Below are 23,702 nucleotides of genomic sequence, written 5' to 3' on the forward strand. Positions count from 1 at the left end.
ATTTGCGCTTGGATAAAATAACTGTAACTGTAATGCAGCAATATGGCTAATGTGTGAGCCAGTATTAGTTTTTTGTGGGGTTTTTTTCTGAGTCAGAAATTAGAATCTGGAGAGAAATCTGCATGTCCTTTTATCAGTGAACTTTACTGCAGGATTTGATCCAAAATGTGGTCCTTGTAAGGGTCACCAGCATCCTGTGGTGACTTTTTTTTGTGAGAGAACGAGAGCAAACCACAAGTTATTTTACTACTGCTCTTTTCAATCCAGTGCAAGTATAGGTGGCTGTTCGATGTTTTCCCTGCCTTTGGGGAACTGCCCTGAGGTTCACTTCCTTTATGCCATAATGAGTCACTTAATGATGGTGGGGGATGTCCAGGTACTTCAACAGCACTTCTCTACAGTGCTGTAAGTGATAGTGCTCATAGTGCAGATCTGCTCCAGGACCAAATGTTCTTGGGTGGCTGTAGTACTAATGAGAGAAAGGAATGTGGCTGTTAAGCATCTCACTCATAAAAAAGCATGGAGGATTTTGAGCAGCAGATCTTCAATTATTGGCCTTTCTTCCTGACCTGGCTTGGCAAAATTGAGGTTCAAGAATTTTAGGAACACTTGATACTAGAAAGAATTCACCTTGAGTGTATCAGCCTGAGAGATCCGTTTTGTGTGGTAGAAAATGTTGTTAAAATTCTGAAGGAATAAAGAGAAGGAAATTGAGCCAAGTTTCAAAGTGAAAGTATAGTGTGACTGCTCTAGATTCTGCTTGACAGATACAAATCCTTGCTGTTAGTACTTAGTCCGGGAATGGACCTTTGCATTAGGATTTACCAAATGCATTTATTCACTTAACCTCAAGTCATCAAGGTTTATTTTTTTTAACAATACAGATACATGTATAGATTAGTTGTCTACAGTAGTGTCTGGTTTTGGCTGGGATTGATAGGAACATTCATATGAGACAAGGCCTTCAGCATTGGCTGAATGATTTACCTTCAGATTGAGGAGGAAAAAAAATCTTAAAAGTCATATATTTTAATAAATATAATTTTAGCACAGTATTACCAATCCTATTTCTCTTCACACATAATACTTTGACTCTAGTAAGGCTGTAAGTCTTTTATACACTTACTGGCTATAAGAGTTGTATACTATGATAGGAATTTTCAAGGTTGTGTAATTGCTAAACAAGCTCCTGCTTCCCAGATTCCAAGAGACTTTTTTTTTTAAAATTATCTCAGTAAGCTGTTTCACTGCCAGCATCTGACATAAGCAACATGGTCATTATTGAACTTCAGTGTAAACTTCTTTGCTTAGATATTTTCAGGCCAGAAATATTTCAGTGTAAAGTATCAATTTAAACGTGCATCAGAAATGCTGGAAGAGTGCATTTAATTCTGCAATATTTCATCATACATTAAGAGTCTCAAATGCTTGATGGTATTTAAAAGTAAACCCACAAGCTTACATTTGAGAGCATTTATTTTTTAATTTTTTAAATCCACTTTTATATTTTTTAAACTTTTCAAATTTTGATAAAAGAGCATTATAATAGAACTGAATATAAAATGTACCAAATATAAATTACAGTAATTTCATGACTATAAGGTGCACCCTTTTGACTAAAATTTTCCCCCAAACCCAGAAGTGCACCTTATAGTCCGGTGCGCCTTATCTGATGGACAAAGTTTGGAAATTTGCCTACCTGGAAGTGAGAGCTGCGAGCCACAGGGGGAGCCGGCAGGGCCACGGCTGCCAGGTGGAGGCGGGGCGGAGCAGCGGCGGGCATGCCCTGGCCCCGTGGAGGCGGGATGGCCCCTCCAGAGGCACTCCCCGGCCCTGTGGAGGGGGGCATGAAGGGGCGGCGGCCATAGCCCAGCCCCGGAGAGGCGGCACGGAGGGGCGGCGGCCATAGCCTGGCCCCAGAGCATTGGCGGGCATGCCCCGGCCCCGCCGGGTACAGGCGGGCCTGGGGGCCCACGGCACCGCCCCTGCCGGGTACAGGCGGGCCCGGGGCCAATGGCTGCTGGGTTGAGGCGGGGCCTCAGCCAGCAACCGCACGGGGGAGCTGGGGCGGAGCCTCGCTGCAAAAAAAAAAGTGCGCCCTATAGTCCGGTGCGCCTTATCTGATCTACAAAGTTGCGAATTTTGCCAACTCCCCGGGGATGCACCTTATAGTCCAGTGCGCCTTATGGTCGTGAAGTTACTGTACACTTTTTTTAAAAAAAATTATTTAAATTATACTGCTACTGCAAAAGCTAATCTAAAGACCTAAAGTCCATCACCTGGAATTTTTTTCCCTGTCATTGTCCTAAGGAAAGCAGGATGCCAATTGCTTCCTGTTTCTATTAATAATTGAATAAATACTTTTTTTCCAATCTTGATTAATATTCAGCACTTTCTGGTGCCATTAGAACAGTCGTTACTGATGGTGACTTTGACAGCTGATGTCTCAGTTGAGGGCTGTGATAGCACAGATGAAGGGTTTACATTTACCCAGGCAGATGCTGTGCAGTTCTCTCTGAGAAGTAATTGACCTTTCCTTTCACTAAAGAGCCATGCCCTGTGTTAGCAGCAGAATTTTGCACACCTACATGTAGCACATCGTGCTGTAATCCCACTCGAAGCTCTGAGTGTGTTACTGCTGCACCAGTGCTGCAAAGCACTGATGTGGAAGAGGCGTGGTTCAGTTTTGCCTGAATATTGGTCGTTAGACTTCGGTGCAAATGGTTAAAGCAGTGGTTAACATTGGAGTGTCATTTGTCAACCCATGTAGTTGTTACAGAGAGCTCCCAGGAGTTCCAAATCAATTTGCTCTGCTGCTGTTCAGCCTTTGGGAGCATCTCAAGTTGGACCTGTGTAGCCCAGTGTATCAGTGAAGATTTCAGTCACTTTGGCATGTATATTATAAACTGAGTGAATGTTGAGCTTTGTAAACATAGCAAAGTTTAGGATGTGTCTTGGACACTTTCAGCCTGCATAAAGACCACTTCTTATTTTTTTTCCAGACATCCGGAGGACTGTGGACAGAATGCATATCACAGCTCAATGCAGATCAACAGGCGGCCATACAGGAGCTCCTGAACTCTGCTTGAAGGGCCTTAATTATCATCTGCAAGAAAACTAACTCCAAATAAACGTTTACCCTATTGTTTAGGTTTCTTTTGTTTCTTTTCTGAGTAAAACCAGAACTGTAGTGCGTGTAGGCCATTCTTCTGCAACCCACAGGCAGTGGCAGCAGGAAGAAGCATTCTTTCAGAACGGTGTTTAAATCGGTTTCTATCCCACAACATGAAAGAAGTTTCCTGTAAACCCTACAATAGCACTGAAGAGTATTTTTCTAACGGTATCAGCCATCCATACGATGGTGAAAGGGAAACAAGTTGAATTTTCTCATTAGACATAAGACCTTCAGCAGTAGATGTAAGTTATAACAGATAAACGTTTCTCTACATCTAGTGTTAATTGTATTAATTGGAGTGTGAGTCTTTGTAGGGTAGGAAGTGTCCTTCTGCCCAACAAGGTAGTAGATCAAAAGATGAAAAACTGAAGACAAACATCGAGCATGAAGACCTCATTGATCGCACTTTTGATTCCCAAAAACAACTTGTACAGTGACTCAATGAGGAAAGCTGTTCAGCTTCCAGCCCTTGAATGTGAAGTCTCTTTGGCATGTCTGACAGTATCTCATTCACTCCTCAATAAATGACATTGAAACACAAGAAGCTTGTGTAGAAGTTCAGTGATGTGTGGTTCTTTTAATTTACTCTTGTGAAAAGATGAAAATAACAAACTATACAAGTCACGATTTTATATTTGAAACTTTGTATATTGTTGCCTATTACAGATTTTATGCTTTTTTGTTTCTTGACTTTTTAAGAAATTTTTCACCTTAGTGTGTAGAATGGAAACTTAATGGCATTCCTTGTGTGACAGTAAATATACATATCTTGACTTTACAATGTTTTTAATGTTCAGATGAAATTGCATTTCTTAATTTATAAAATCTAGTGTTGTTCCAGCTGCAAATGTGCAACGTGATCTGGTAGGCAGCAAACCTGTTGTAGTAGCCTGTGTTTCATTTAAAACAATCATGTAGTTGACAGCCTGACCTGAAAGAATCAAAAAACCTCAGGTCTTTCCGGTATTTCAAGAGCAATACATCATCTTCCAGCAAACACAGGCACAGAGTACCTGATTTCTAACAAAGGTGAGGTTTTTCCAGTCTGTTACTTCAAAGCTGTTAATATATGCATTGATCTTTAAAAACTGAAGTTCTTACTGAAGTGTTCTTCAAGTTGATCTCAATTGTCTCTTGAAACAAATCTTTTCACAAAGAGGGTGTAAGTTTTCTTCCTTTATAATAAGAAAAGGTAGAACTTTACATGTAATAAATGCCTCTCATACTAAAGAATAAACTTAGTTTTGCCTTTGAAAGTGTTTCAGAAAAGAAGATAAAAAATTAGGTGTACCAAAACCAGCCCAGGACCATTATATACCCAAAGGTTTGTGAGACAAACTGCCTTAACCATAGAACTTGACAATGTAGTTTGTTTAGAGGCAGCTGAAACAGTGCAACAAAGTACTGTTCCAGTTTTTATTTTGTTCAGTATTGGTAATCTCTTATTTACAGAAATTCAAGCATTCATTCATCTGGAAGATGGATGCTAAGGATTGGATACCAGTACTGTGAGAGAACTAGTCAGTCATGTCAGTTATCTCAAGCACTGGTCCTAACAGTAACAATTTTGCTATGCTCTATCCATCTTTCTTCTTTATGGGTTTGGTTTTTTAGGTATTTGTTATTTCAATTTCCCCTCAACCTAAAACATGTAAATTTTTCCTTGCAGCAGACTTTTTGTACTTTTTCTCAGATCTTAAAGCTTAGATTTTTTTCCCTTTCTTTGGACTGTGTGTTGAGAATTGTATGTAGCACATTTGGCATTTCCCAGAACCAGCGTCAGCTTTGGCTCTCTAGCATAAGCAGCATCTGAATTGCTCTCCTAATGGACCAGCTGTAATCCTCTTGCCTTCCTTTCAGTCAAAGTAACAGAACAAATAGAAACAGGAGATGGGGTTGCTCTGTGTGCCAGAACCAGCACAGAGCAACTTGTTTTTACCTTTTTAATCATTTTATCAAAGGGCACCGAGTGAATCACTGTCAGCCTGACAGGTAGGTTGGTTCTGGGTCCTACCTGGAGATCTGTTCTTGCCTGTCCCCGCTATACTTGTCAGGGTTAATCCAAAGGCTTCTCAATGGCATTTTCTCGATTTGCACAAGCTTTTAAAGCTGCGCTCCCTTCCCACCTACTTAAAAGCTGTCTGGATCACTAATCTTGTCTTTTCTGGTTCCTTAATACAGAATTTTTAAGCAGTCAACTGTTTCTTCATTGCACTTAAGTCCTGTTGCCCAAAGAAAGTATAGTAGTAGAACAGTAGTCTTATCTGCAGCTATCTAAAGCGTCATCTTTATGAAGGAACCTAAGTAATTTTAAACTGTGGTACTGATTCAGGAAAGGTAGTTTTGATTCAACCATTTTTCCTGGATATAACTCCAATCCTGCTTTAACAAACTACTCAGCTATTTGTGTGGGTTGAGAGATTTACCTAGTGTAGCATAAAGAGCACTACAAACAATAGCAGTGTTTTGCTTTGCCTGAACAAAGAGGTACCAAATCTACCCCAGACATCCACTCTAAAGTGCTCAAAGTTGCACTCAGTAACAAAGCACAGTTAGAGACCATGGAGGTGTTCCAGTACTGGAGTTCCATTAGCCTGTTTAATAAGCATATGATGGTAACTAGCATTCATGAGCACTGCTTTCAAAAGTAGCTCATCTCCCTGAAGTGTGGATGAGTTCCCATCTAAACTCTCACCTGTTATTGTTCTGAAGGTGAAGCTACTGGTTTTGTGTTTGCAGCTCTAGGTTGGTCATGACAGATAATGCAGAGGAATGTTGAGTCTCCTTTACCTGGCTTTCTCTACAAGATTCCCCAGAGAATCCTGTTCAAAATCTATGTGACTTGTAGCCTTCATGCTTTCAACTGGGCTTGTGTACTCCTGAGGCATTCTGTCTTTGCTTTTTTCCTGCAGAGGCTTCAAAGTGTTGCTGAGTGCAAGGGCTGGTATTCCCCAGCATAGAACAGTTGTTGTTATGCCAAATGTTGTCTGTTCTCTACACATCTAGATCTGTCAGTCTCATGTATGGGGTACATGCGTGAGAGTAAGATGTGTTGCACAGTTGGAATTTTTGATGAAATAAAGAATTAAGGAAGGTGAATTTCCTATTGACTCTGTGTATGCTTGTCTGTATTGGCTATGCAGCTGCCTCAGGCACTTGAACTGGACCTTTACTTTTGCCTTAGTGGTATCTGTAGGGGTGTACACATAGTCTTCAACATACTATGAGGGTGCTATTAAAAGTAATACGAAAGTCAAGTACTTGCCACTGCATGTTTTCTCAACTTTGAAGTATTTTGTTGGGCATCTTTGTGAAGGAGCCTTAGCCTTTGCCATTCAATCATTTGGTTTGCCCTTCCTTTGTTGACTTGGACAATGCTACTTCCTTTTATGGGGCTCGATGGTACCTTAAATTCGAAGAAATACATTTGTTGTCTTCCGAGAAGCAATAAACAGCATCTAAGTACTGTCTAGTACAGGTCCTTTCCCTTGGTTATCATAAAGATGTTTGTATTGCTTCAAGGAAGAACATCTCTCAGGGCAGCTTAACCCCTGTCGAGACTTGGAGGTGTGGGCTCAGTATTGAATAGAAGTCATGGGATTTGTTCAGGAAAAGGCTTCTACAGCATCTTCACTGATGCGAAAGAGAAGTGAGGAATGGAGGCATACTCAGAACATGAAAGCTGTGTTTCCTATCTTTGAATACTAAATGCTAACCTCAGCCACAGTACAGTTGTTCCAGTAGAAATCTGGCTTTGTCTCTTGAGTTTTCAACCACTTTTGTGTATCAGAGTATTTGCTTTTCAAAGGTAATACTTGCTCTTCACAGCCCGTGAGGCCTAAATGTTTGCACTTTACTTTTGTCACAAGTTCGGAAATTGTGCTCATTGAATTGACTCTGATCTTTTTAATTACCTGGTGGAGAAGCCGCATCACCTCTCAGCTCTTCTGAGCCTATTTAGGAAATCAGCATGGGAGTGGCAGCCTGGGATATCTCCTAATGAGGAAACAAATGATGCTCATTGCAATTAGCTCACCACCCACTGAACGATTCCAAACCCACCTTCCCAAACCCAGATCAGCCACCCTTCCAGGTAACTCCTGAGTTTATACACTGGGCATGGCATTCTGTGGTGTGGAATATCCCCTTGGTTAGTTTGGGTCACCTGTCCCAGCAATGCTCCCTCCCAGTTTCTTTTGTGTACCTCCTCATTGGCAGAGCATGAGACAAAGAGGAGGGGAAAAAGTCCTTGGCTTAGGATAAACACAACTTGGAAAAACCAAACCATCACTATGTTATCAACAACATTCTCATTCCAAATCCAAAAGACAGCACAGCTACTGAGAAGAAATTTACCTAACTACCTAGAAATTTTCAGCTAGCTACCCTAGCTGAAACCAGGCCAACCTGCAGGGCTGGAGAGAGTGTGAAATTCATTTCTTTGGTTAGGAGATAAGGAATTGCAGTTCCAGCTGTGGAGAGACCATTTCTACAACCTCTGCAACAGATCATTTGCTATCATTCCGGTTCAGACCACTGATAAACTTTCTGCATGTTTTCAGGAAGGAAAGGTAGGACTGAGGAGGTACAAGACTGTTTGATTCTCATGATTTCACTTTATCACTCTAAAGGCTGCCCGTGACCTCAGTTCAGGTGCAGAGAATTTTTGTGGCTGCTAAACCAATAAACCAGAATGTCTTTTGAGTTCAGTATTGTTACCACTCTAGGCTTAAGAATAACTTGTGCTGATGTAACACTAGATGCAGACAGCGTAGTGGAATTTCTCTTACTTAAGGAGGTTTGATTTTTTTTAAGGGTTTTTTTCAGGTGGGGTTCTTTTTCGGGTTTTGTTTGTGTGTGTTCTTGATAGCAGAAGAGGTTTGAACGTCCCCTGAGGCACCAGATGAGCCATAATCATTGATGGAATAGAATTTTCTTCCAGAAGAGTGGGAAAGGTACACGTTGGCAGAATTTCCTCAACAGACCACTGGCCAGGAGTATATAGTGAAGTATTCCAACTTAATGGTGACTGAAGGGAATTACAAATTTAAACAAATTTAACTGCAGTCAGTTTTGCTCTGAAGGTTGTTAGCTGTCTCTCATTTTGCCAACACCATTACCATTGCTTGCTACCTACTGCAGGTGGCCAGAGTCTTCTGGTGGTGTGTAAAAAGCAAAAAAGAAAGGGGATATTTCTTCAACTTAATATCTCTGCACTAAACGTGTGGCTGGTTTTTTTCCTATGAAACCACCGGAAGTTTTATTTTAAACATATCTGAAGTAAAATTTTTCATGTAAACCATGCTGTAATATAAAATGCTGTTCCTTAATAACTGCACAGGCCTATCTTCTGTCTAGGCTTTGCTGTAAATTAATTAAAAGGTTTAATATGCAATTCATATACTGTCTTAAAAAACAACCAAAAAAAAAAAAGCGTGGAATAAAATTCACATTTTGGATTCAGATCGATGAGAAATAATGTAACAAAGAATATTGAATCAGGGAAGCTAACTTGTCTATATTACTTGAACTAAATTGTGCAACAACACCATTTTACATGAGAATAAAGTGCCAAGAGACATGTTTTACTGTGAAGTTTTGTCTGTTTAGAGAATTGGTATTCCTGGAAAACAAACAAACCAAAAGAAACAAAACAACCCCCCAAAAGTGCCAATTTTTGTCAGTGGTCATTGTGAAGAAGCGTGCGGATGCAGTGGTTGTATTTCAGCTGTTCTGGGCTCCAGCTAAAGCTGCTTCTGGCCAGTAGATGGAGACGAAAGAAAACAGAGAGAAAATGAAGTGTTAAATCGGTACCGGTTTAGCCAGGTCTTCTCCCTATCCCTGTTTCTCCCGTCATTAGAGTGTGAATAAAGTACATGCCCATGGATAAATGCCCTCTTGTAAAACGAGACAGCCACAGCAATTTTCTCCTTGCAGCTACGAAGCCAAACTCTGGAACCTGCCAGCTCTCCTCGTCCTCAGGGTAAGGAGGAAGAGTTTCATTTGGGATGCCTGTCAGTCTCTGGGAGCAAGTGAAAAGGAATGACAGCTCTGTAGATGAGCTCCTGAGGCTCTGTAATAACATCAACAAGTGTGGGTGCCTGTCCTTAAAAGGAGGAAAAGCTTAAAGATATAGCTGGAAGTGGCCGTGTGGTGAATAAACACATTTCAAGTGCTAGAAAGGGTTCCCTGGTAAAGAAGTTATATTAAATTTTAAGAGAGGATCTTCATCTGCCCTTGTTGCTATTAAAATGCTGTCCCATAGTATTTATTATCATCGGGGAAAACAAACAAACAAAAGACCTCCACAACCTCAACCTCCAAGCTGTTGGAATTGGACTCCTCTCATCCTTCATATGCCTGATCACCAAACTGAACTCTGAGTGGTTGCAGGACAGACAGAAGCAGGGGAATAGGTGAATCAGGAACAATTCACTGTTTCTCATAACACAAGACTCCCCAAATAAATTATTAAATAGGACGTTTGAAACTAACAATTTTTTTCATACACTGTAATTTCTAATGGACGTGTCTGGATGTCAAGAATAGATTATTAAAAACAATTATTCAAGGGTATGTGAATGGTTAATAAGCAAGGTGCTCCTGAGGAAGCTACTTGCTCAATAAGTCTATAAATCATTGGCTGTCAGAAGCTGGGAAAGTAGGCTAGGAAAAGGATTCCTCTGCCTTTGTCCCATTTGTTGTTTTCTTTCCCTAAAGCACTATTACTCCATCTTCTGTTAGACACCCAGTTCTCTGATCAGGCTTCACTCAGCCTTTTGCATACATCCTTCTCTACAGCACTCCTCACTTTCCCCTCACTGACTTTGTTTATACAGGTCAAAACTCACATCTTAGCATGGGGCTTTGGGACATATAAATAATTATTCACTCAGCTTATACAGGATCATCTAGAGCAGGAATCACATTGTATAAAACACATCTTAGTGCTAATATTCATGGAGACACTTGCTTTGGGGCCTGAGAAGGGGGGGGAAAAGTGTTTTATTATCTTGACATTGTTACATGGATTCTAAAAAAAGACAAAAGAGAAATCTACAGTAAAATACAAACATAATAAAATATCTATTCTCTGCACCATTTTGAAGGAGATAGTGGATTGGTTTTTTTGTACAAATGTGGCAGATATGAAATGCTAAATATTTGTAGCTTACACAAAGGATCAAAGTGCAGTAAAAAGTAAGGCATGTGGTGAGACTCTGGCTTTCGCTAGTAGAAGATTAAACATTTTAATATTTGGGCAGTTTTATGAGAACTGCAGCTCCTTTGTTACTGATCTGCCTCTTTAGGGTGAGAGATGACAGCAGGAAATAAGGATTAAGATTTCCTCTCCAGTGCCAGAGGGAGATATGGCACAGAACAGATGTGTGATACCCAATGTTATTATCAACTGCAGAGAAAATGTGGAGGGAACAAATAAAACAGGCAGGGCTGAAGCAATTGAAAATATCAAAGAAAAGACTACATTTCAGAATTTAAAAGCATAAGATAATAGGCAGCTTTTTTTTTTTTTAAATAAAGAACCAGTTAAATCTGGTATGGACTATTATTACAACTCCTGGTGCTTTAATAGAGTTTCTGGGAACTGTTCTGGTTAAGCCTGTCCCATTTCAGCAGAGTGAATTCAATCCAATTCTATATTAAGCTCATGTCCATGTTAAAATCTACTATTTTGAAAAAAAAGATACTTGTTTTTTCTTTTGATTCACTTGCAAATACCAAATGGTCACTAGAGAAAACTAAGATATATTTAAAGGACAATTGTATCCCAAAGATTACTGATTTTAAAAAGCAACAATTTTCTGTATTTCATTGTCAGAGTAAACACTGAATCTCTAAATATTTATAGAGTGGAAAACTGCACAATAAACTGGGATATTATGGAACACCAAAATGCTGACAGGAATGAGACATACATGGCATGCAGACCACTAACTGAGAAAACAGAAAACCACACCAGAAATAATGCACATAAGGTAATTTTTTTCTCTTAAGTAAGGTGGGAAAATTATCTAATTGGAAATAGTGGCAATGAATTTTGACTGATTATATTAGGTGTAATAAAATAGGCATGGGAAAAACTCATACCCTCTGTGCCTCCGACCTGCATCTCAGAAAATAAAGATGCTGTAAACAAAAAAACTTTTCTATGTCTGTCTTCAGCATTAGAATCTAGGAAACAGGACAGCACTCATCACTCACACTTCAAAGCTACAGGCAGAGACAGAGAACAGGTTAAAGAGTGTGTTAAAGACACTGACAGAACCAGACTGGGAGGAACATGACCAATAGTTCTGGGCATCTTTGCCAGCAAGTTGATGGGAGCTGATGGGAGAAGAAGTGTGTGCTCAATATACCTGACCTTTCAGGAAAAATTTCCTTTCTGATTTGAAAGGAATCTGTAGTAGAAAATAGTCATTGTACATGACTTTTCTCATCAGTAAAATGGAAATGATGCTTCATATTTTTTCATCTAAATTCTACTTTCTAGAGCAGTTGTTTTGTTTACATTCATTGAAATTTTATTTCTGAGAAAAAATGAAAAAAGATACTAAGAAGGAAAAAATGTTTTTCAAGTCTGTGATGATTTTATTAAATGTAGATTATGCAGATCTTGCTAAGCTTTCTACAGTGAAACATTATTTCTGTAAATTATTTAATGCTTTTCACTTTCAGAACAGAAAGTTTCACAGATCCCTTTTGAAGAGGGAATTTTGCTAATTATGTTAAGCACAGCAGAAAATTGATGGTCTTGTTTATCTTAATTCTGTTATGTTTTTCAGATGAGATGCATAAAAATTACCACCCTGAGAAAACTGGGCTTCTGGTCTGACATTTAGGAATGGGGTGATTTTAGAGGCTGCGTTCTGAATCATGTGCTGAATTGATGTTTGCTTTGACAGGTTTTACAATTGCTCCACACAGCCAGATTTAGATGTTCTAAACATTAAAACAGGAGAATATGACAATGGAGAAGACAATAACTAAGCCACCTGTTGTAACTACCCGTTGTAAAAATAAAATGTCTGTCAGCCAGCATGAAATCAGAAAGGACCCATGGGAGATCCTGAGTGCAACAGAGCACCAGATAAGGCTCCCCCACCACTACTTTGAAGTGGGGATTATCCCAGAGGGATCTATTCAAACACACTGATATGTTCCAGATGTATTCCCCTGCAGAAGGTCACAGCAAAAATATTGGCAGGGAGTGTTGAGGAGAGCAAGAGATTTATTGTTTTCATGGGAATCTTTAAGTCTGATAATGCTAAAAGCCATGTTTAATGTTCTATATTGTTTGCATATTCATATTTGCAAGGGGACTCATTTCAGCTGTGTTTAGTCATGGTATAAATTCTAAGGGGCTGCAAAAAGGATGTTTTTTGGTTTAAAGCCATACTTACTTTTATAAGTCCAGGTACTTAAAAGGTTCTTCTTTATCATACAGATAAATGGTTTCAAAATAATTTAACAAATTTAGTTGCATTTTTTGTTTCTCTTTTGTTTGTTTCATTGTTTCTTTAAACAGATAAACAGTTTGCTCTGTCCAAAATTATAAAAACAATGGAAAAGAATGAACTATGGTGCTGGGAGTTCTACCCTAGACTATGAATTCTAAAGACACATTTCTCTTTAAAACAACACATTTAGTTTTCTTCTCCATAGTAGTATTGAAAGATTTATGTGGCTGGTTTGTATGAAATCTTCTCAGCTCTGCTAATATTTTCTCTTTCCCTTACCACTTCTCTCTCCTCACCACAACAGTTTCTGATGGAAATACTGGTATAGAATAAGCATTTTGTCTAGATATTCAGTGTTCTTCTTCCTTTCTTTGGGAGAAAAAGAGAAAGTGGATTGTAGGAGAGGAAATCCAAACATGACCAGCAAAATTATTATTTTTTTAAATTAAGAAACATCTGTATTTTTCCTTGTCTTTTTTTTTTTTCCTTAACTGTTAGGATATGGGGTTTTTTTATAAATTATGATTTTATCAATAACTGAATTATTGTTTTTTCATTTACACTGCAGTAGTTGACAGTTCTGTCCATTAATGAGCATTTTGGAAATGTCAGTGTCATTTAAAAACAAACTTTTTTTTTTCTAACTTGGATTTGTGGATGGGGAAAAGCAAGCACCAAAAAAGTATAAGCCGATGCAATCTGTGTAGTTTTGAGGAGCATAAGTTGTTCATGAGTTTCAAATTTCTAGCTCTGAAGCTTCAGGGATGCTTCCTCTATGAACTGTTGCACTGATGATGATCTGAGCACAGATATGCAGCAAAAGTAGCACTCATTGATCTGAAACAGGCAAACTGGACAACATATGACGACATCTGACTGAGGTGATGTTGTCTGCTGTGCTGAGGCTGGAGAGAGGAGCCTGTTCCAACTGCTTGACATGGAAAATTCTCTTTATTTAAATTCTTAAGGACTTGGGAAACTTGCAAACACCATTAAAAGGCTCTCTCTTAAGTCATGATATTACACCCTTTGAGCAGGCAGTAAACAAAATCTGTTAATTAGCTGGCTCTAAGTGTTTGAATGGCTTCTTTTCAATGTTTGAGCATTTCTTTCACATGGAAATCCTGAAATTTGAGCCTAGAAATTCACTCCTTTGCCAACTGGGTAAATATTTGTCTTTTTTCTCAAAAGTTAAGACATGGTCTACTGCTAGTATTACGCACTATTATGAAAACTGTAAAAGACTACTGCCTCCAGCTGTAAGTTGAACATTGCCTTCCAATGTGGAAAAAAGAAGGACTCATTGCTTCAACATTGGTAATCTTAACAGAACTGCCAGGGATAATCTCAACAACTGACGACTCCAAGAATATTTTGAGAAGATGTGGACAAAAGCAAACAAAAGCCTTTGAAATATAGATGGAATCCCAAATGTGTACATTTATTACAAAATATGTAATTTTTAAAAATGGTGGTAGATGGATAGCTCTGTCACGTTCTTGCACTGAAATTAGCAAAAACTGATGAGTTACACAAGTTAACATAAAGGAATATGAGAGCTTGAAAGTGAGCAATCAAATGCCATAGGTTTGCAAGACTGAGCCCCAAACCACGTTTATACAAGAACACACTGATAAATCTAGCACGGAAGTATTTGCTGAAAGTGCCTTTGAAACAAAATTTCAAGCTCCAGGGAAAACATCTGTGGAATGTTTTATGAAAAAGAATTACTAGACTTCTGAAATGCACAGATTTCACTTTGAGCAGCATCTTAGCTTCTCACCTTAAAGAAACATAGCAAAACGTGAACTCAAGACATGTTGTAAAGAAGTTCCAAAAAGAGGCGTAGATTTTAAGGCCAGAAGGACCACTGAAGAATCCAGCATGACCTTATGTAAACCAGATCAAAGAACTTAATCCAAATATTGGTATTTGTGTCCAGTAATTTAGTCAGACAAAGCACACATACAGGGAAACAAGTTCCCACATGGGAGGTGATAAAGAAAACTGCAGGTACTCTGCCTTAACTGCCTGCATGCACACATACCTTCTAGAACCTCACAATATATAGGAGAACGTGTCCATGAAAAAACAACTGCAAATCATCCCAGGATATGAAAATGTGAAAGCTTTCCAGAGATCTGCACTTCTATTCCACTGTAGCTGTTGCTATTTCTTTCCTAACGCTGTCTCTCAAGATGACAGAACCCTTTTAACATACTTCTCTCCTTTCCTTCCTTTTCCTTGGGTTCTCCTTTATCTGGTAAAGCAGAAATTAATAATCTGAAATCCAGTTCCAGCTTTTCTCTTCTTTGTCAGTGGGTGTAGACAAAGCTTGTCTGTTTTCTTTCAGAAACATGAACTAATTAGAACCACTTTTCTAATTTCAGTGACTTTCCAAAAACAAAAGCCTTTTCTCTCAAATTCTCCTGTTTATTTGATGTACCAACAAATTCCACATCTTATTCAACAGGAAAGAAATGTAACCCAGTGTGCTACAGAAACTAATAGCAGCAGTGAGCTCTTTTCTCAGCTATCACATCAGAAGAGTGCAAGATGTTGCCATTTGCAATTTACAAGACAGAAATACGTTTTAGAAATGAATTGTTGTCTTTTCAGATGTCAGTCTCTAGTGGTCATTGCCAGCCTTCAGAAGACCCAAGAATGGAAGGGTTAACTAAATAAACACATGCAAACTTGCCCATGGCTCCTAGAGAAATGCCCAATACCTTACCAACCTTAAGGTACATCATTCAAGACAGGATTTCACTGTTGCTTTTTGGAGCTTGATAAGAAGTGGTCAGTAGCTGCAAGGCAACCTGTTACTTTTGTTCAGTGCCAAGAAATGTCACTCAAACTTGGAAGGCATTGAAGATGACATCATACATTCAAATTAGATTACAACAACTCTTTTTTTAGGTGTGAATGAGGCATTAGTGATCTGGAAGTGTAGATAAAAGGCACCAGGAAATTCTAAATGTTAAGTGCTGCCACTCTTGAATAAGAATTAAAGCTGCTGATAAAGTATGTATTTGGGAAAAGGCAATAATTTTATTACATCAGTGTTTTTAACCACAGTTCATATGGTAGTTGGACTAGCTGGTCCTCACAGGTCCCTTCCAACCAACTTACTCTCTCCTTTTACTCTGTTTCTATTCTATTTCCATTCTACATTGACAGAATGAGATGCCTTTCTTCTGGATCTTCTACAGACCGTGTATTTTGCATGGAAGAAGTTTTGAAGGAAATAATAATAATTTATTTATCAGGTATTGACAGGTAAAGGCAGTTTCCAGCTTTCAATGTATGCATTTTTGATTAAGGTTTCAGGGTTGACTAGAGAAACTAAGATCTCTTGATCTCAAGAGGTTCGATGGCACATGCACTGAGGCATTTGTAGTGACGTTTGTGCATAGAGAGGCATTGCTGTTGACAGAAGAGGAATTTGTCTTTTGGAGATTAAGCAAGGCCAAGCTGGACCAAAAAAAAATACAGAGTTTGCATATAATATTTTTCCCTATTGCTATTAAAAACTACATATAGCAGCATGGTTCCTCAAATAGCTTTTAAATGCTAGTTGCTCAGAAGGGTTACTTTACAAATACCTAGTTCACTGCTCACTCCTGGGTCACTGAGAGAACTTAAAAGACCTCAAGTGTCTTCCCTGCATCATTCATTCGTGTGCACCGCCCAGTCTTCTTCCTGGAAAAACATCGGGTGAAAGAAGGAGAAGGCTCAAAGAGATGCACGCTGTAACCCTTCAGGTGTGCAAACGTAAGGAGGTGATTTATGCAGACAGCTCTGCTGGCCCTAGGTGTGACAGCCTTTCTGCTGTAACTCCAGATCTTGGAGGGAATGCAGGGTCTGCAGGAGGCACGCACCCAGCCCTGCCCTCTGCCTGCTCCGCTCCTTTCTGCTGATGTACTGAAGACTGTTCTGTTGGGAGAGACAGAACCTGAAGCCCAGATTGCTGCTACTGGTTAAACTTTACTGATCTGTGTTTGTCCAGTGAGGACGAAAATAGAGTTTATGACAAACTAGTAATCATAAATGCGAATAGAGTTCACACACCCAAGTCCTTCGGTTTCTCTGGCACCTCAGGCAAGCACTTGGGACTAAGGTGGGTGTGGAGGGACGTCTTCCTGCACATGAAGCACCGCTCTGTTCCCTGCCGGCTCCTGCAGCAGAAGAGCTGCGGTACCTATGAATGCACATCCCACGGGACAGTGTCCTGGTTCCTCCTGCAGGACACGCCTACTTTCACAGCCCCACGGCTGCCGCCGAGCAATTCCCCCTCCGAGGAAGGGCGGCAGGGCACAGCCCTCCTGCGGGGTGTCCCGCTGGGCGCCCACGCCCGATGGTCCCCAAAATCCACAGGAAGGGACAGGGACCCGCGGGCCCTCCCGCTCCCCCTGCCCGGGGCTGCAGCCGGGTTTAACCCTTCCCTTAGACCGCGGCCACCCGGGCGCTGCTCGTCCCTTCTGGTGCCCGGAGGAGGAGGCAGAGGAGAATGCGGATACCTGGAGCCCTCGGCAGCGCAGGGCGGTGGTCGCCGCGCCCCCGCCCCTCCCCGGCTCGGGCTGCCCGGGTACCCCGGCCGGGCCGGGCGCCCCGCTCCCCGCGCCGAGCCGAGCGGCCGCCGCCGCCCGCGAACGCTGGAGGGGGCTCTCGGCCGCCTCCTCCCGCCGGCGGCTCCCCCTCCGGGAGGGGGCAGGGTTAGGGGAGGGAGGTGCAGCCGCGGCAGAGCGGCGGCGAGCGGCGTCCAGTTCCCGCTCCCCCGGTCCGCGGGCGGCAGCAGGACCGGCCCCTCCGCCGCCGCCTGCCTCCCTTCTCCCCCGCGCCGGCCCGGTGGGCTCCCCCCGCTGCCAGGCTGGACATGGCGACCCTGCTCCTGCGAGCCCCTCGCTGTCCTCCTCTCCCTGCCGCCGCCGCTCCTGCCGCCGCCTTCTCCTCCTCCCTCCCGCGGAGCTTTTAATGGCTCGGACCTCCGGCGGCCAAGCGCGACTGCCCCTGCACCAGCCGCAGCGAGGAGAGCCGGCGGGAGCCCGCGCCGCCCCAGCCCCGCGCACGGTAAGGGCGGCACGGCAAACAATGGGGCCGGGCGGGAGCGGCCGGGCAGCGCGGCCGGGGCTGCGGGGCGGGCGGCGGGACCCGCCCGCGGGGCGGCCGGGGCGGGCGGCAGCCGGCGGCCCCGAGCGCCGCCCCCGGCACCGCCGCCCCCTTCCCGGGCGGTGACAGCCCGGCGGACACCCCGCTCGGCCCCGCGTAATCCCATTACGGCGGGTAATCCGCGGGCAGACTCCTTGCAGAGCGGCGCGCGGACCGCCCGCCCGCCCTTCCCCGCGTCCCCGGCCACCGCGCCCGGGCGCAGTCCGGGTGAGGGCGGCGGTGCAGCTCCGTGCCTTTTGTCTCGCCCCGGGCTGGGACCCGGCCCCCGGTCCCGGCGGCGGGGAGGGAGCTCCGGAGGGATGTGCGGTGCCGGGCGGAGTTGTAGGGCGGCCCGGGGAAGGGTTTAGCCCGGCCGGCAGCCGGCGGGGAGGTGCCGCTCCGGGGGGCGTGCGAGGGCAGCGCCTCCTCCTCGCCTCGGTCCGGGGCTGCTCGGCGGGGACGGGACGGGACGGGGTCCCGCTCCCCTCTGACGAGGGCCACCACCCCGGGTTTCCTAAGTGGCTGTAGCGGCTGCAGCCGCCCGGTTCTCCCTCACACCCAGGGGTGGCAGAAGTGCCTCCAGCCTGGTGCCCTGGGCCCCTCTGCCATCGCCTTGCTCGTGCCCGAGCTGGCCAGTTCGCCGGTTTCGAACCGAGCGTTGTCTTCTTTTCGTTATGACGAGCCTCAGTCAGCCGGGATCCGCTGGGCAAAGTTTAGCGTAAACTGCAGTTTATCTCCAGAGCCGGAGCTCATGCATGGTAGGCCTGCTTCGCTTTTGTGACACGGCTGCTTTCGCTCTTTCCAAAGCACGCGGAAACTCCGCGGAGTTGATTTAAAGTTGCCAGATTCGCTTGATTGCCGGCATGAAATTACTGCGTAATTTCGTATCTTTTTCGGTCTCAACCTTCTTGGGTTACCTTCACAGGGGTTTGTCCCTCCAGAGTGGAAAGGTGATTGCTCTAAAAGAGCAGCATCGATCAGCTGTTCCGTAATTCGTATCTCTCAGATACCTTGACTCCTGCTCCACATAGCTTCCCATTCACAGCAAGCAGCTGATGTTGGAATCAAGCCAAGAAAAACAAATTTCTGAAGGAGGTCAGTTAAGAAAATCCCCAAAAGTTCTCTTTGAATTCAGATACCTCTTTCCTCTGCTTTGGATGTTTATGGGAGAATTGTGATATCTAGCTAACTGGTGGATCTGAGCCTTTTAGAAATGGCTGTGCCTCCCAAGAAAGTCCGAAATCCTCTTTCTTAGCTGTGCCTCACGTGCCGGACCCGCTGGGGTCTGGAAGGACAGGACAGGACAGGACGGGATCTGTGTGTGTGCAGCGCTCGCTGCTTCCCCTGCCGTGCACACGAAGCCTGGACCGGGCTCTGGGTGAGCCCAAAGGAGAGCTGCTCTTCCCCTTTAGCCCTGTGCCAGAAGTGTCGGTGCTCAGCACAGGGTAGCAACTCTTGTGGCTCAGGAGCCCCGCCAAATGTTTGTGCTTTCCAATTCAGAACTTCATTCTCTTAGATAATGGTTTTGCTGCAGGATTTGGCAGACGCTCTTTCCTTTCCTTTGCAAATAACAAAGATGACGGGTTATATGTACCACATTGAATTACGATGGCTATTTTTGAAAGCCTAGACGTGGCTGTATCAGTCCAAACATGGTGCAGATTCTTTTATCCCCATGGAATTAAGTTCAAATGTAGAGCTGTAGATCCCTGTGGAAGGGGTACTTGGCAGTAGGGCCAGCTTGTCATCACGGGAAGGGGGGAAGAAAGCTGTATTTCTCAGCTTGTTTTTTGCACTAGCTTGTACAGTCAATTAAATTATTGTTTTTCTGCACTCTGGTTTTTGAACAAACCAAACGCGCTCAGAAAGTGGGGAAAATATTTAACAAGCAGTAACATAGAACTTCAAAATGTCAGAAGGTGGTATGAGATTGAATGTATAATATCCAAGCTTGACTTTTATTTAATGACTAGACTTCAAATTGGATTTTTCCCTTTTTTTTTTTTTTTTCCCCCTCAGGTTGACATAGTTCATTAGTCATTTTCTAGTCAATATCTTTAAACATGCTACTTGTAACCAAACTTTTTGAAATAAAATTGCGGAAGATAAACGACCTAAGGGGAAACACCACTTAAATGTGATGGTTTGAAACAGGAAAAAGAAAGACTTACCCTATGAGAGGTATTTCTGCATTAAAATTCAGATAGAGAATTCTGAATTTTCTGAAAGTTTCTCAGTAAATTCTCCCTGCTGATTTTTAGATTAATTTAACTTAGTAAAAAATCCAAACTTCCACTTAAAAAATTCATGTATGATGATAATTAGCAGATCTTCTAAAAAGAAAATATATTAAAAAAATTGACATTGATGAATGCAAGGCTGCCAGTTCTGACAACTTTTTAGATTATATATGCTTTGTGATGAAGCTATGCAAAAGAAATGCTTCTCTGGTTTGAAATGTCCTTACATTAAGTCTTTACTTCCTCTTGGGCATGCTTTTCTCAACGGGACTGACTGCTGTGGAGACTCCCAAGCTGCGTTGTGTTAGGGCATGAAGCTGGGGAAGATGGTCCCCAGGACCATGTTGTTTTCATAGTGTTTGCAGGGACAAGTTGGTTGTTGGGCAGTTAAATCCCAGGGCTGACACTGGACTAAAGAATCAGGTGCTCATTTCCAGCTGAGTGCATCCCGTCAGGTTTTACAAGGTGGAAAACTGCAGAGAACAATGTTGTTACTGCTTGTTAGTGACTGTCCATCCCTCTTTCCCCAGCCTGAAATTTGAAGTGCAGGTCAGTGCTCTGACCTTGGCCTCCCCTCTGCTCCATCTGGGGAAAAGCAGATCTGCATCTTGCTGACTGCAGTGGGGATCTGGATCCAGAACTTCCAGAGGATTGACTCAACTCATTTTTTTAAGCTTACGTTCATATTTAGGAAGTACTTTTTGTAACTGTAGGATTGGGTTACAAACTCTGATTATATACATAAATGAAGCTCTTAGTGGATGCTTTCAGCAGCTAAACCTCTGTGTTACTAATCTTGGTTAAATTCTAGTACTGAATCAATGTATTAGCATTGTACTTTTTATTCTGTGCTGTTAGCATTAGGGACTGAATTTAGTGGGTTTGGTTTCTGATTTGATTTTAATCCCCCAACTGTTTTTTCATGGTTGTTGTCTGTGCCAGTGCCCTTACTTTATATTGTCTTTTTTAGAAAAGCATGATAAAAATGCAGTTTATTGAATTTGGGTCCACCAACTAGTTCTGCTTTTTCTGTTTCTTCTTTTAGAAATTGGCATGTTTATCTTAAAAGGCCCTTTCCAGGCTCAATTTCATGACTTTGAAAGGTTGCAGTTTGTGTATTTGCTTTCTTTACATTTTTCCTCCTTTTTTGACTGGCTGAGTAGATGGTAAAGTTTCTAGTTTACAGATGGACTGCTGAACTCAGGAGAGTAAAGAAGCAGCTTGTTTTTCTGGTTGTAAAGGCACAGAAGACTCATTACAGAGGTATAGAAGGTCATCGGGCTCAAGTCAGCTTTGAATTTGTGCAAAATGTCAGTAAATTTGGCCTGCAGAAATGTAGGCAAATCAGACAGGTCTGTCTTTGTGGTTGTGGGCACTATCTTGTTTGTCATCAATTGCAGCATGATGAGCTTTCTGACCTTGTCTGTAATGAAGCAGACTTGATTAAATGTTATGAGAAAGGAAAATATGATATGCCTTTTGGGGGATTTGAGAAGCAGGGATGATCCTTTGCAACTACATTTCTTTTTCCTTTATTCTGGAAATATAAATGGAGGAAATTGTTCCTCATGCTTGGTTGTCAAAAAGGACTTAAAGAAAAAAAAGAATGGTGTCTCTGTTAGCTGGTACTCAAATAAAATGAGGCTTTGTTGATGAAGTTCAGGAAGGTGCTAAAGTTCGGTTTTCTGTTGATCTCGTGTGGGAACTGATTTTTGTAGCGTGCCCTTCAGTGTTATGCAGTGAAGTCTGTACAGAAAAATCTGGTTTTGTGTCACAGTATAATATAGAGAAAAAAAAACTTTCTCAAGCCATGAAATCTAGATGCTGAGGTTTACAGGAGAAGATTTTTTTACAGTACAAGTTTGTTAATAGGCATGAGGAAAACTGGGGGGTTGGGTGATACTTTGGTGTAAGGCAGGGATGGTGTTTGCAGACAATGTTTTTTTTCCCAGGTTGTAAATTGGGTGTAGTGGTAAAAGCCCCCTGGAAAGTGGGAGGCTGTGTCTCCAAGACACTGCTTCCCTTACAGGTAATGCGTTGCTTATGCTCTGCTCTGGTGCTTACCATTAAAATCAGGTTTTTGGCTACCTTGGCATCAGCGCTGGAGGTTGCTGATCCATGGCACAAGATTTATCATATGAGTGGCAGTGTTAACAATGACTTCAATCCCCATTTCCTCCCAAATATGCTGTCCTGGTGTGGGGAGAAATTAACAGTTTGGACTTTGCAGGGTGACTGAATTTGCCATAATGGAAGTATGTTAAGAAGCTATTACACTCCCATTTGACATGTGATCCTGCTGTCTTGTAAGGCTCTCTAAATTGCTACTTCAAGTTCTCTCCCTTGTTAGGGGTAACAGAAGTGAAAAGTCTAAGCTGTGTAGCCAAAGGGGACCTTTCCCTCCTTCCCTAGGCATAGGTCTCCCTAGAGCATCTATATATATCTATATATAGATATATCTACAGCACCAGATATTTGGGTGTATAATACACAAAATATTACAGAAATTCAGCAGCAAGAGATGTGTCACATGGCAAGTTCTATCTGAGGAAAAACTGTGACTTTCTGAACAGAGATACCAGTATCAAGCCATCTGTGTTTGAAACAACTGTGCTTGACTCCAGGCACTGTGCTCTGTATACAGAGGGAATACGGCATCGCTGCCTCAGGGACAAGCTACTCGGGCACCTGGGTTGTCTTGCACAAAACATTGCTGGGGAAGAACACACATTTTTTGTAGGTCAAAGGATGACTTACTGGTAAACTGGAAACCCTGGCAGTAACAGAAGGGAGTTGGTATTGTTGGATGCTTCCTTTTCTGATCTGAGGCTGCTACTTCTGCTGGCCACCGCTGGCCTTTCTGCATCTTTCATGCCTGATTATTGCAGGCCCAGTAGTTTGATCACTGGTCACTAATAATACTGATGACTGCATCTCCCTAATCAAGGGCTTTTATTCAGTCACCTGCACCACAGGCATGGGTCAGGAGGACATTTGTCAGTGTATTCCAGCAGCATGAAGGGTCTATCTGCTCAGTAACCTGAGTGCATTTAATTGGCTCTTTCTGCCCCACATTGGGCATTTTTCTGTTGGTTACACTCTTTCAAATAATTTATTTCTGTGCCTGGATTAAGAACCTGAGCTGCAGAAGTTATGGGTTCACTCTTTCAATCTCTACATGTTATTTTTGGATGTGTCCCAACCTCTGTCTCTCCACTGAACAATACTAAAGGTGTTCCACGGGGACCTTTGCTAGCCCAGCAATGGAGCGCCGGCAGACTGCTCATTAGTCTTTTATGTCTCTCCTTATCAGTTTTACTGAGAAACTCCCTATCGCTTTGGTTGCACATGTTGGAATAATTAGGCTTCCTGTTCAGCAGGTTTGTGTGGCATTGATTTTGGCCTGAAAGTTCAGGGGAGGGGAAGGACACCATTAAATTATATGAAATAGCAAATATGTGTTCCATAGTTGCCTTTTTTCATTATGAGTTGGGTTTAAAACATATTATTGTACAAAGAGAGGCAGAAATCCCAAGCAGATTTTAATGCTACTTAAAAAGGAGATGTTCTCCCTTGCATTAATAAATAAGTGAAAATAAATCTTAAATTTCTAAGAGGAAAAGAGGATGCGATGATTTCACTTTTCAGTTGGAAGAGGGC

At 42.4% G+C, this 23,702-nt stretch overlaps 2 protein-coding genes across 5 annotated transcripts in view; both read left to right on the forward strand.

Annotated features, from left to right (window-relative positions):
* Window positions 1-6,274, forward strand: part of IPO5 (importin 5) — a 44,583-nt gene extending 38,309 nt beyond the window's left edge. Inside the window, exon 26 of the mRNA XM_033051896.1 lies at window positions 3,003-6,274. Within this exon, the coding sequence (XP_032907787.1) occupies window positions 3,003-3,089 (87 nt within the window). The 3' untranslated portion in view covers window positions 3,090-6,274. The remainder of the gene's footprint in view (window positions 1-3,002) is intronic.
* Window positions 6,275-17,419: 11,145 nt separating this feature from the next.
* Window positions 17,420-23,702, forward strand: part of FARP1 (FERM, ARH/RhoGEF and pleckstrin domain protein 1) — a 216,412-nt gene continuing 210,129 nt past the window's right edge. For 2 of the 4 annotated variants that reach the window (XM_033051219.2, XM_033051221.2), the window contains exon 1: window positions 17,421-17,724. The gene's annotated coding sequence lies outside the window, so the exon portion shown is untranslated. Of the gene's footprint in view, window positions 17,725-23,702 lie in introns of all 4 variants that reach the window. The other 2 variants (XR_004416993.2, XM_033051220.2) reach the window with 2 other exon arrangements.

Source organism: Catharus ustulatus, chromosome 2, assembly GCF_009819885.2.
Source record: "Catharus ustulatus isolate bCatUst1 chromosome 2, bCatUst1.pri.v2, whole genome shotgun sequence".
Taxonomy (NCBI): domain Eukaryota; kingdom Metazoa; phylum Chordata; class Aves; order Passeriformes; family Turdidae; genus Catharus; species Catharus ustulatus.